The following is a 12,271-nucleotide window of genomic DNA, read 5'->3' on the forward strand; positions in this document are numbered from 1 at the left end:
CTATGGAATACCCTAGAAAAGGCTATTATTAAGGTAAGGCATTGCTAATAGAAAGGCTTTGGTTAGTATGAGTAATCATAATGGAGTTGATGAATTCTTCTACACTATTAATGACTTCATTTCGCTAGTTGCACAAGTATTTTACATTAAATATAAATAAGTTTATGATGCCTGCATAAGCTATAAGAAGCTTAAATTAATTTTTTTAAACTTTACATGCCTAAAACGTCTCATTTTCTTGATAACTAGCAAATTGTTTCAATTTTGGATCAATTACTCCATCTTTAGTTATTAGCGCCAGAATATGTTTTAGTCACCATCAACTTGATTCATATTCAATTTATCACTGCGACAACTAGTAGAAATGGAATATGAAGTTATTCACTTACCAAGCAACAGCATTTTGACATTGCTGCCAGTCAAAAAATACTTTAATATGTTTTCGATCCTGATCACATACTGGAAATCGATGGCAGAAGAACTGGGCTGCCGTATCCATACATCTTTGGGTGATACCATTGGATTGGGATATTATACTCAAGAACTCTTCTGTATTATCAAGTAGTTCTGGCATCTTCTTAGCCAATGCAACAGGAAAAAGGAATCCATCTGGATATGGACTGCAATAATGATGCTGGATATTGGTTCGATTATAAGCAGTACAATAATCAACTACCACGTATCTGTGACGTGTTGATTGGCAGGCAGCGATTAGATCAGCAAAAGGCAGATTAATTTCATTAGAACATTGAATCAATTCATGGCATTGATCTCGTAAATCGAACGTTATGTAATGGGATAAATCATGAGAGCATTTTGGAAACGAAAATCGACACCAAATTTTACGAATGATAGAGAAACATCGGCCTAAAATTGGTTTTTGATAATTTAATGTTCGTATGAAGTCATACACATAATGTTTTTTGTAAAAAGAAAGTAATACATTAGGAACATAATAATGTAGTGAGCAAAATTGTTGTATATTATTATCCGGTTTGCTACATCCTTCTGTTTCGCCAATTACCCATTCTTGTGTTTTATTTTGAAATAGCTCGTTGTCTTTATTAGCCTAAAAAAAAGAATTGTCAATTTTTATGCCTATATTTTGTCAATGATTAAGGTTATCTAGTTATATCATCATAGTCTATTCCAAGTATTGTTGTCTTGGATAGCGATCATTACTGTTGCATTTCATTACCACTTCTAGTTCATTTTAGAATGAATAAGCAAATAACAAGAATTCTATTACGCCAACGGACGATTTTATTTTAAAGACATTGAGGAAAATAAGCTCGATTCGATATCAAGTATACCATAAATGGGATTAATCTTCAGTGTGAAGAGTTTTCAAATGCATGTGGAGATACATGAAGGAAATGATATTGTTCTTTTCTAACATTAAATTTGGCAATATGTTTAAAAACGAGCTAGTAGTCAGAATATATTTCGTTTGCCGCTTAGATTCTTTTGCCAATAGGTAAATACATACTGTAATATCGCAGAATATTGGGTGCATGTATTAAAATGCTAGTACCTGTAGTATCCGAAATATTTACAAATCCATGGATTTCCAGTTGGCTAAATCTAATCACCCTGGCCTTTTCGATTTTGATTCTTGACTAGATACTACCTCGATAACTACCGTATAAGGAATACTCAAATAAAACCTATGAACTATTAAACTTGAGCCTTCATATTACAGTAACTAGATAGTTATTACTAGATAGATGATAGATCCCTTTACATAACCCTTATTTTACTGCAAAGTAGCCTATTGGATAACTATTGAGAATTGGATTGGTATAGTTCAAAATTGCCTAGACAAAATATAATCACGCTGTTATACAGACTAAGCGCAAATGCATTAACATCAACTATTGTAAGCTGGTATTAGATTTAAAATCAATTTGTTTACAAATCGCAATAGCCATTTTATAAGAACGTTTTGTAATTTACATGTGATTAGCTAATTGAATCTCTATGAATTGGATTAATATAATTTAAAATCGAGAGAGATAAAATGGGATGTTGTCCTTTCAAGAGCAAATGCAATAACTGTTGTAAATTGGTATTTGGCACTTTCCACTAGTGATAAAGTAAGTCTGCACACGTCAACGCTTACGAAGAACGCATCTTACTGACTTATAGAGACGAGATGAGCTATATCAACAAATAGTTCAGTTATAACGAACGAATACTGTAGTCTACGTAATAGTATTACATCAAAATCAATTTTTACGTGGATCACAACTAGGCTTATTATAAAATAGTTTTGTAATTTACCACTAATGAGGTCATTGGATATTAATTAAAAATTAAATATGATTAAGGACTAAAGAGAAAGAGAGAAATAAGATCTAACGTTCAATGGACTAAGCGCAAACAGGATAATTATTGTAGATTGGTTTTGGATTCAAAATCAATTTCATCGTGGATTACCATTAGCCTTTTCGATATTATGGATAAGGTACTTGATTTGATTTATCTAAACCATTAATAATAATAATTATCACTAATAACTAAATGTAAATAATGAACTGAAGATACCCCTAACAAAATCGTTGAATACCGAAATTAAAAATTTTTTTTTAATTGTTATAGATTTTAAATACGAAAAGTCAACTAACGTGATTGTAAATGTGCAGACTTTCATTGATATTTTTCATTATATTAAAAGTTGCTTCTGCAAAGTCTCCATGGTGGTCGCCTTTCTTCAGCATAGAAGTAGAACCAGCGACAAATGGAGCCATGTTTAACCCTTGATAGCTGATCGAAGATGGTATCAATAAGGTCAAGTTGACGAAAGTGATGGTCATCAGTCGTACAAGGGACATCATCTTAGGCAGCTATACAATTTAAGGCAATGCTTTGTCGAAATATTTTCTTGAATGAAATATTTCAATCTTGACTCAGGTATTTATTTATTGCAGCGATTTAATGTAGCCCATCTTGCATCATTGGAGCTGTTGATTCTGTAAATAAATATGTAATGATGACTATTGGAATCCAATTAGAATATTTATTTAATCATTGAAGGGTAAAATGTGTTTGTCATCTTTGATTGTATCTTAACATCATTGGCTTAATCTTTAGACGCTAATCAAAATGTCGTAATTATTTCTTATAATTAATTTAGCATCAGTCGAATTGTTGATTCTATGAATAACACTGTACTGATGACTGTTAAAGTCCAATTAGAATATTTATTTAGCCATCGAAAGGTGAAAATATTTTTACTCATTTTTGACTGAGTCTTCTAAACATTGATATTCCAATCTTCATAACTTACGAAAATAGATAGACTCTGAAGATGCAGTAGCTATTTTCTGAAGTCAATGGTGCATCAATTAAGTCATCGATTCTATGAATAACATTGCACCAATGACTTTTGAAATCCAGTTAGAGTATGAAATCGTTGAAGGGTAAAACGGTGTTTCTGATCATCGACTTTATCTGATAACTTCAGCATTCTAATCTTCATACATTAATTATGAAGAATGAAAAAGCTATTTCCAACCCTTATCCCTTACTTTCAGTATTGCAATCTCCACACATTTACTTAAATGTTGAAGCTATTTTCTCTAGTTAATCTAGGATTAATGATGTAATCGTTTATTATCTATAGTATTATTGTTTATTTTATCATTGATCGCTAAAATAGTGTTTCTTAATATCAATATTCTAGTTTTCATACATAAATGTAAGCCTGACTGTCGCAGCGATTTCACTTACATCAATGTTGTATCAATCGAGCAATCAATTTTCTAAATAAGATTGATGAATGGATGTTAAATTTTTAAATCTAAATAAAATATTTATTGAATCATTCAAGGGTTAGATGTCTATCTCATATTTGATTCCATCAACTTCTTAATATTAATAATCCAATCTTCTGAAACTAACCAAAATGTAGCAGCTATTTCCTATAATCGGTCTTACATTCATGCTATTGATTCTATAAATAACACTATGCTGCTAAATTTACGTAGAATGTTTATTAAGTCATTGATGGGCAAAACTTTTTTTCTCATCTGGACTATATCTTCATAACATCAATATTTCAATTTTCATACTAATCAAAGCGTAGTAATTACTTGTTGTAGTCAATCACATATCAATCGAGCTATTGATTCTATAAATACCATTACATCGATGACCATTGAGATCCAATTAGAGTATTTATTGAATTGTGGAAGGGTAAAATGATGTTCCTCGTCATCAACTTTATTATTTCCCTTGAATATTCTAATCTTCATACATTAATCATTGAGGGTGAAATGTGCTTTTAATCCTTGACTTTATTTTTGACCTTCAATATTCCAATCTTAAGATATTAATCGAAACGTCGCAGCTATTTCCTCTAGTCAATCTAGTATTAATCGAGCTATTGATTCTATAAATAATATTTTTGTTTATTGAATCGTGAATGGGTAAAGTGATGTTTATCATCTTGGACTCATCTCTTAACGTCAATATTCTAATTTTCACTCATATACGTAAGCCTGACTATCGCAGCAATTTCCTGTAAATCAATGCTGCGTCAATCCTGCTATTAACTCTATAAATGATATTATGTTAGTGACCGTTGGAATGTGGTTAGAGTATTTATTTAATTATTGAAGAGTAAACAGTGATTTTCGTGTTTGTTTGTATACTGACAGTAGATGATAGCAGTCAGAACTTTATATATAACTACAAATGTCGGATAATTTGGTGCTCTTGCTAATATTAATCATGTTGATGATGCTGTTATCGACGTTTTGTTACAAGATTTCGGACTTCATTGCTCAATAGTGATTGATCTCGGTTGATGATGCTAGATAGCTACATGAATTTTGTTCGACAAGACTATCGAAGTCTGCTTCTTGAAATTCCAATCTTCCTTGATAATGGTTTCTATTCCATTGCAGGAATAATCTGCTATAAACATGAGAGTTATTTTCGATTAACTTGTTGCCATAGTTTCATCTTGACAAATCATCTCCAATTTAATTCGTAATCGATCAACAACTCCTTACCCTAGCAAAAGATGGTGAGTTAGCTTAATCAATCCCATTCTACTGTATTACAGTAATCACTTGCAAGAATTTGTATACAGGTAGATAGATTGACGTTGACCATAGATGAATTAGAGCTGCTGATCAAAAAAGTAGGGAAATCGTAAATACTAATTTTGCTTTACTTGATGCTATTAGTAATTCAGTAGAGTAATAATTTAAAGACGTGATTAATGAAGTAATAAATACAGCCAGCGGTTTGAGGAAATATTCCAATCTACGATGATTGCTTAAATTATTTATACTTTACATATCGTCAATTATCCTAGAAGCCCAATGACTATCGATTCATTTTAAAGAAACATCAAAGATCCCATGTTACCTTTGGTATCAAGTATTTTGTATTGATAATAGCTTATAATAGTCTATAAGTAGCAAAAAAATGTTGCTATTGAGATAGTAAATGGAATTTTCTAACGGTATGCTTTCAAGAAGATATCATTTCCTCTACTAGCTACTCTAGCCTTTTTCATCATTTCTAAATTATTGTATACCATTTTGATCTTTTATTAATTATTTCATAATTATAGACTATAATTCATAGTGCATCGTAGGATGAATTCAAATCTTCCCTACTTTTGTCTAAACTTTAAAAAATAAACTTCCCTATCTTCAAATTAACATGGTAGAAGTAGCTGTAAAATTCCCTTATACGGTAAATAAACTGAAACAGCATGGCATCATAGGTTGGAATAAACAGCTACGGCAATATAGTTTTTTTAATTTTCAACTTACTGGTTGATGATAATTAGCGGTTGGGAATTATGTCAATATTATCATTATCATCTTGATCGTAAAATAGATTGGGTATCGCGCGAGCAATCATAGCTTTAGGTGCACCCTTCATTATCATTTCTTTAATCACAGATTTAATTAAATGAAAGACTATTCCTTCAAATGTACCTCCAAAAATGACATATGAGCCGTTGGTATATTTAGTACAGTGTAAGGTTGATAGATCAAGAATCTTCAAGACTTTAGAAAATTAAGATTTATTGAGCAAAACCTCGTTTACAAAGATACAACATAATCGATCAGCCGAAGACCTCTATCAACAAAGAACTATTTTATTGTACTAAACTATTCGCTTATATACTGAAAATTTCCACGTTAACAATCTTAGCACCTTACTTACTACACTCTTCAGTATTAGCATCTCAAATACAGGATAGTTTACACCTTTCATGTGAATCTCTAGTGAGAGCACTGTAACACTCCTCTTCAAAAGGATACATTTACTAAGCTAGCTATATTCAATACTTAAGCCTCTAATGGAATATCTATCGTACATTGAACACGATAATTACAGTAGACATTACTAAATATGTTATCAGCTTAGAATACAATAGTACAGTGTTTTACATACAAGGAAAGGAAACTATTCATATGCGAATATATATAATGAAAAATATCAAGCACGATGGAAGTAAGCTTCTCTTAAACTAAAACAATTTGCGTTCATAAACGCAGTATAAGTAATTCCAATTGTATTTTTAAATGATAACTACAAATTCAATTTTATACGTAAATCTGCTAAATAATATCTATCGTGATGGGAAGTAAATTAATCTTCTATCAAGACAATATCCGTTCATAGAGGCAACATCAATGCCACAAGTTGTATCGGAATAATATTTAATGGATAAATTTTATAAGTATAGATGCCGAATAATTTCTAGCATAATAGGAATTAAATTACTCTTCAGCAAAACCTACATGCATTCATAGCTGCAACATAAATAATATGAGTTGTATCTAAATGGCATTCAATATTAAAATTAAACGAGTATGTTTGCTGAATAATATTGAACATGACAGAAAGAGTGTGACTGTTACATTAAAATTGCATGAAGTTTATAGTCGGAGCATATTTATCAATTTGAAACATGATGGAAAGTGAATTACTCTTCAACCAAAGAAATTTAACAAAAGTATTATACCTACACAGATACAGTATAATCTACTGTAGCTGTATCTAAGTGATTGATGTTTAATGATTTAAATTGGACGAATACACAAACTGAATAATATTTAACACGATGGGAAATGAAAAACCAAAACGAAAAGTACTCAGCTCTTCATAGACGTTGTTGAATCACTCTTACTCTTGTAGGGTTTAAATGTTCACTTCTAAAATTGTACCTTCATTTTCTTCACTGGCACTCCCTATAGATTGAACACTGGAAGCTTCAAGCTTAGGAAATTTAAGCAATATTGCCTTTTAATCAAATCGTTTTGCGTGTGCTTTGGTAAGCTAATTATAGAGAAAAGAGTGCTGATTAAGTAATGTTGTGATTGACATAATAAATTCTTCTCGTTCAAGAGTTCGAGTAATAAACGATGCTGTTGAGATTAAAAACGGTGTTGATCTGATTGTATCACGTTAGAGATTTGCTCAACTTTAATAACTCTAATTTAGACTGTAAGTTCCTCTCCGATAAGAGTCTACTAAATAACCAATGCTGTTAAGGTTAAAAGATGTGATGACCTAATTAAAGCATGTCACGTTAAAGACTTGCTCAACTTTAATAACATTGATTTCGGATACAAGTTCTTCTCTAATTAATTTCAGATTAATACCTAATTTTGTCACGTAAGAGATTTACACGACTTTAATAACTCTAATTTCAAGTTATTCAATTGCGAGCCTTAGGGATATGAAATCAATTTACTACAGATAGCTAATTTAACTAGACAAGACCCTAATTAAATACACCATTGTAATAGCATAGCAGGTTTCCATAGAGAACTTAAATTGCAAATTCTTAATCGAAACAGAACAGTACACTGTTATTTTGGATTTTCAAAGCTATGAAAGATTATAATAATTGGGCAACGATGGCATCAGTTTTAGTTACTTATAGTCTATCACACAGATCTTTTGCTACAGCATTGATTCTATGCAATATTTTTTTTAATACCCAGTTCAGATGTTAATATTTTTCTTCAAAAGGAATCAGAATTTCGAACCATTTCAATATGATCTATAAACCTGCATTTCTAATGCTACACAAACATAGCATTAGTATGGTAGATACGTAGAAGATGATGATATATAATTCTGCATTGAGAAATTTTAATGTTTGCAGTAATTCATTGCCCGCCAATGCGTTAAATAAATTGAATGTATTTTTACGCTCAAGCAAAAATGGCCTACTATTATCATTAAGCCAACCTTGTTTGCAACGTTTCAACTATAAAATAACCTGATGTTGTTCATTTTTAACATTAAAAAAGAATGCTTATTTTAATATCTACGGATGAAAAACTTTATTTCCTGTTCTTTATTTTTACATAGAGTAATTTTGCATTCAATACCACCCCTATAATTCATTACATCGAATAATTCTGTGCGGTAAGGAACCTTATTTTGCGGCTATTACTTTTCCTATTAAATCCTTATCATAGATTTCTGACAGAATCGCCTAACGGCGGATTACCTTGCTTATTGATTTTAAATGGCCAAATGAATGCAGTGGTTGTAACAAAACTGCCTCACAAACATTCCATCAAATCTAGTCTAATTCTCGTATAATAATAGTCTCAAGCGGATAGACTTAACATAAAAGGTTTTACTATGACAGAGTTAAGAATAGTGGAGTGAGGCAGAATGGGCTAAGGTAAAATGAATAGTTCCCAATTCGATAGACATCATCGAAAACAAATATCAATTGGATTGAAAGGCTGATGGGTAGTATTTATCGACAGATCAGCAACAATTAACAGAATGCAAGCTTTAAAGCCATCAATAATTGTAATTGAAGTTAAGCTTTTATTTTTTAAAACCTGACTTGAATAAACGGCCACAATATCATTTTAGGTTCTAAATCTAGGATTACGATTAAAATATTTTATAAAATGCTAACATTAAAGGAGGAATGGGTAAAAAATGATGGATTAATAATCAGTAGGAACTGAAGCTGTAAAAGCATCAACAACTGAAATTCAGCTTTTCGATTTTACTTTAACGCATGACTCGGATAAAAGGCCACATCATCATTTTTCGAGATTATATATTTCCAATCACCAGTAAACTACTTCGAATAGGTTACCATTAAAGGGAATAGGCAAATAATAGACCGTCAGAGTAATTATTTTAATTCGTCGTCTGTAACAATAAACTTTTAATATGACGATTAGAATAAGAAGGTCTTTGGAAGCTGGTAAACTATCTAAAATTAGTCAAAGCCGAAAGGCCAAGTCTCGATTTAAGTTCTATTTGGAAAGTAATCCAGCATTTTTTACGTTTACCTTTATTAGAACTACTTTATGATGGAGTAGACAGCAAAGAAATGAAAAAAGAAGTAGGGTTGCACACACTAGTATCTAGTTCGAATTCTACTATCATGATGATGTAAATTGAAATCAAGAGCAATTCTAAGTTCATCTACTTCCTGTCTTTGAGAGTAAGATAGATTCCTCCTTTATTTTTTAATACCCCAGCAGGAATATGCTGATACGTTGGATTGTCTGTTGATAGCTCAAATCGTTGTAATATTTTTGCTGCGATGGCCTTAAGTTCCTGCAAGGCAAAATTTTGTCCAATGCAATTTCTTGTGCCAACGGCAAATGGAAGATAACAGAATGGATCGCGATCTTGACTATTATCTGGTGTAAATCGTGAAGGGTCAAAATCCCATGGATTCTTCCACCATCTTGAATCATGATGATAATGATAAATGGGTAGCTCAAGGTCCATTCCTTTAGGAAATGTATAGCCGTTGACCGTCGTCTCCTCACCTAATGTCCTCCCAATAAAGGGGACAGTAGTATGCAATCGTTGTGATTCTTTCACACATAATGTCGTGTAAGAGAGGGCGGATAAATCATCCCATCGGATATCATTCCTATCTTCAGTTACTTTTCGGATTTCTTCTTGACATTGTCGTTGACATTGAGGGTTACAAGCTAAGCTGAATAAAAGCCATGACAGCGATGTTGATGTGGTATCATGGCCAGCAAAGAGGAAAGTAATCACCTCATGGACAATTTCATCGACAGACATGCCTGTACCATCGCTATCTTTTGCTTTTAACATAATATCCAAGAAATCATAATGCTTCTTATTCTCATTGTCTTCTTGACTGTCTAATTCAGCTTTACGTCGCAGTATAATATCACGAGCAAACTGCCGACAATAAGCGACATTACGATGAAATTTTCTTCCATTTTGGCTTAACTTATATAGAAAACTACTATGATGGAATAGATTAAATATCCTCGATTCTCCTAGGTAAGTATTTTCTCGACAAGCAATTAAGAATTGATGACGAGATCCATGAGTTTGTGTATTTAATTCGGTAGAGCAAGTACAACGTATAATAGCATCAAAAGCACATAAACTCATATCGTCTAGGATTTCAATAGGTTTGCCATCTTTGGCTTTATCCACCCATTTGTTGATTAAAATGTCGGCGCATTCATTAAAGACTTTCATATAAGATTTTAAAACATCGAAATGGAATGCAGGTGTTAATAATCTTCGATTCCTTGACCATTGCGGCCCATTAGCTTGTAAGATTCCTGGGCCAACCCATTCCTCAAAGAAGCTATGGATAATTGTTTCTTTACTGATACTAGGCTTGAGAAATTGCTTAAGTAAGATAGGATTACTGATGCATAACTGGAAATTAGCTACGTTATAAAACATGGGAAACATATCTTGATATTTTTCGCATAGTTTGGAATGAGCAGGGATAAACGTTTCCAATGTGCCAATATAAGTGCCAGTCAGCCAGTGTGCATAAGGACCGGGAACTTTGCCTAAAGCCTTCCATACGTTGGAAATACGTGAAAAGAAGCTATAGGCAGATTTAAGTAGGAAGGCAACTGCAATAGCAATAAGTACTAAGACCAATGTATTCATGATAGTATCAATAAATTTGGGTAACAGTCGGTTAGTGTTGTTTCCTTTCCAATCAAATTACAAGCTGATCTCGTAAATAGACGACAATCTTCCTCACCAATTAGTATCAAACTACCATAAAATCTTGGCTTTCTGGATCACCAACTACCAGCATCGATTATGGTGTTGATAGGACGATTGCAGGGTACTTTCCATATGTCGCATGCTTAAATAAGCGATTATGGCGTAATTCTACTGTACAATTGCAGTCAATCAAATTGTCCATCTCTCAACTTGTCAGTTGCCTATTCTTTATTTGCCTAACCAAATAAAGGTTACGATAGACAAAGACATTTATTCACGTCCTCGGTAGGCCATTTAATTTATTGACCAGTAGGAGATTGCTCCCACCTAGAGGATGCACTTTTTCTCTGTCGTGTTAATGGAGGAAGTGGCTCTTCTTCTGTTATGTAAATTCCTATCCTTGATCAGTGTAATTGGCTTCCATTTGTTATCATTGCCGAATACAATCATAAGGAAATATTGCATATCAGGAAGAAGGATGATACGCCTTAGTAGCTGGGAATGACGTTTAATGATGGAAATGCACTTTACTTTGTTCAAATGAAGGATAACACTAAGAGGAGCTTTGTGTCATGAATAACCTTATGAGAATCGATATCGACGTAATTCATGGGTGATTATGTAGTCATATACACTGCTAGGATTTGGGTGCAATGAGTTTCATAGTACTTTGATGGTTAATTAAATACGAGTTCAGTAGAAGTTTTGTGAATACATAATCAATAGCCGATTAATTTTTGTTTACAGATTAATTAGGTTATGCTCATTATTATGCTGATTCTTATTATTAGGTAATGCTTCCCGATCAAATCACACATAAGTAGATTAATATAGTAGATATGCGCTTATAATAGAACATATTGGTTATGGTAAAATGAAATACTTATTCGCAATGGATCCGAGAAATCACTAATACCCATATATGGAAGCTTATAATAGAGAATTAATTACAAGATAACCGTCAGCAAGACCAATTTAAATTAATGTATGCTTATAAATTGACATATTCAATAATTAAGCCAGTTTGCATTAACAAACTAAAAGCATAGAATGGTAGATTGATGAACTGCGTCTTGCTGCAGCATCGCAAGCAGTTACAATAGAGTTGCAATTGAAATGCTATAAGCATATAGCAGAAATAGAGATACAAAAATCGGGTTGAGCGTCATTTAACGAAAATTGCATTTCTTTATTCTTATGCTAAGAACCAGAATAATTTTCAAAGTTAACTTTATTCTATTACTTAATGGGGTCAAAATATATCACAGAGTATCAATTTCTTAAA

General features: G+C 32.2%; 2 protein-coding genes across 2 annotated transcripts; both read right to left on the minus strand.

Moving 5' to 3' along the window:
• Window positions 1–309: 309 nt before the first annotated feature.
• Window positions 310–2,750, minus strand: TRIADDRAFT_59593 (uncharacterized protein; the record flags this gene model as incomplete). The annotated part of the gene is made up of 3 exons (XM_002115629.1): window positions 310–355; window positions 390–1,069; window positions 2,628–2,750. 3 exons carry the CDS (start codon window positions 2,748–2,750, stop codon window positions 310–312), a joined length of 849 nt encoding a protein of 282 aa, XP_002115665.1.
• Window positions 2,751–9,444: 6,694 nt separating this feature from the next.
• Window positions 9,445–10,923, minus strand: TRIADDRAFT_29701 (uncharacterized protein; the record flags this gene model as incomplete). Its single annotated transcript, XM_002115630.1, has 1 exon — window positions 9,445–10,923. One exon carries the CDS (start codon window positions 10,921–10,923, stop codon window positions 9,445–9,447), a length of 1,479 nt encoding a protein of 492 aa, XP_002115666.1.
• Window positions 10,924–12,271: the final 1,348 nt, after the last annotated feature.

Source organism: Trichoplax adhaerens, genomic scaffold (assembly GCF_000150275.1).
Source record: "Trichoplax adhaerens TRIADscaffold_11 genomic scaffold, whole genome shotgun sequence".
Taxonomy (NCBI): domain Eukaryota; kingdom Metazoa; phylum Placozoa; class Uniplacotomia; order Trichoplacea; family Trichoplacidae; genus Trichoplax; species Trichoplax adhaerens.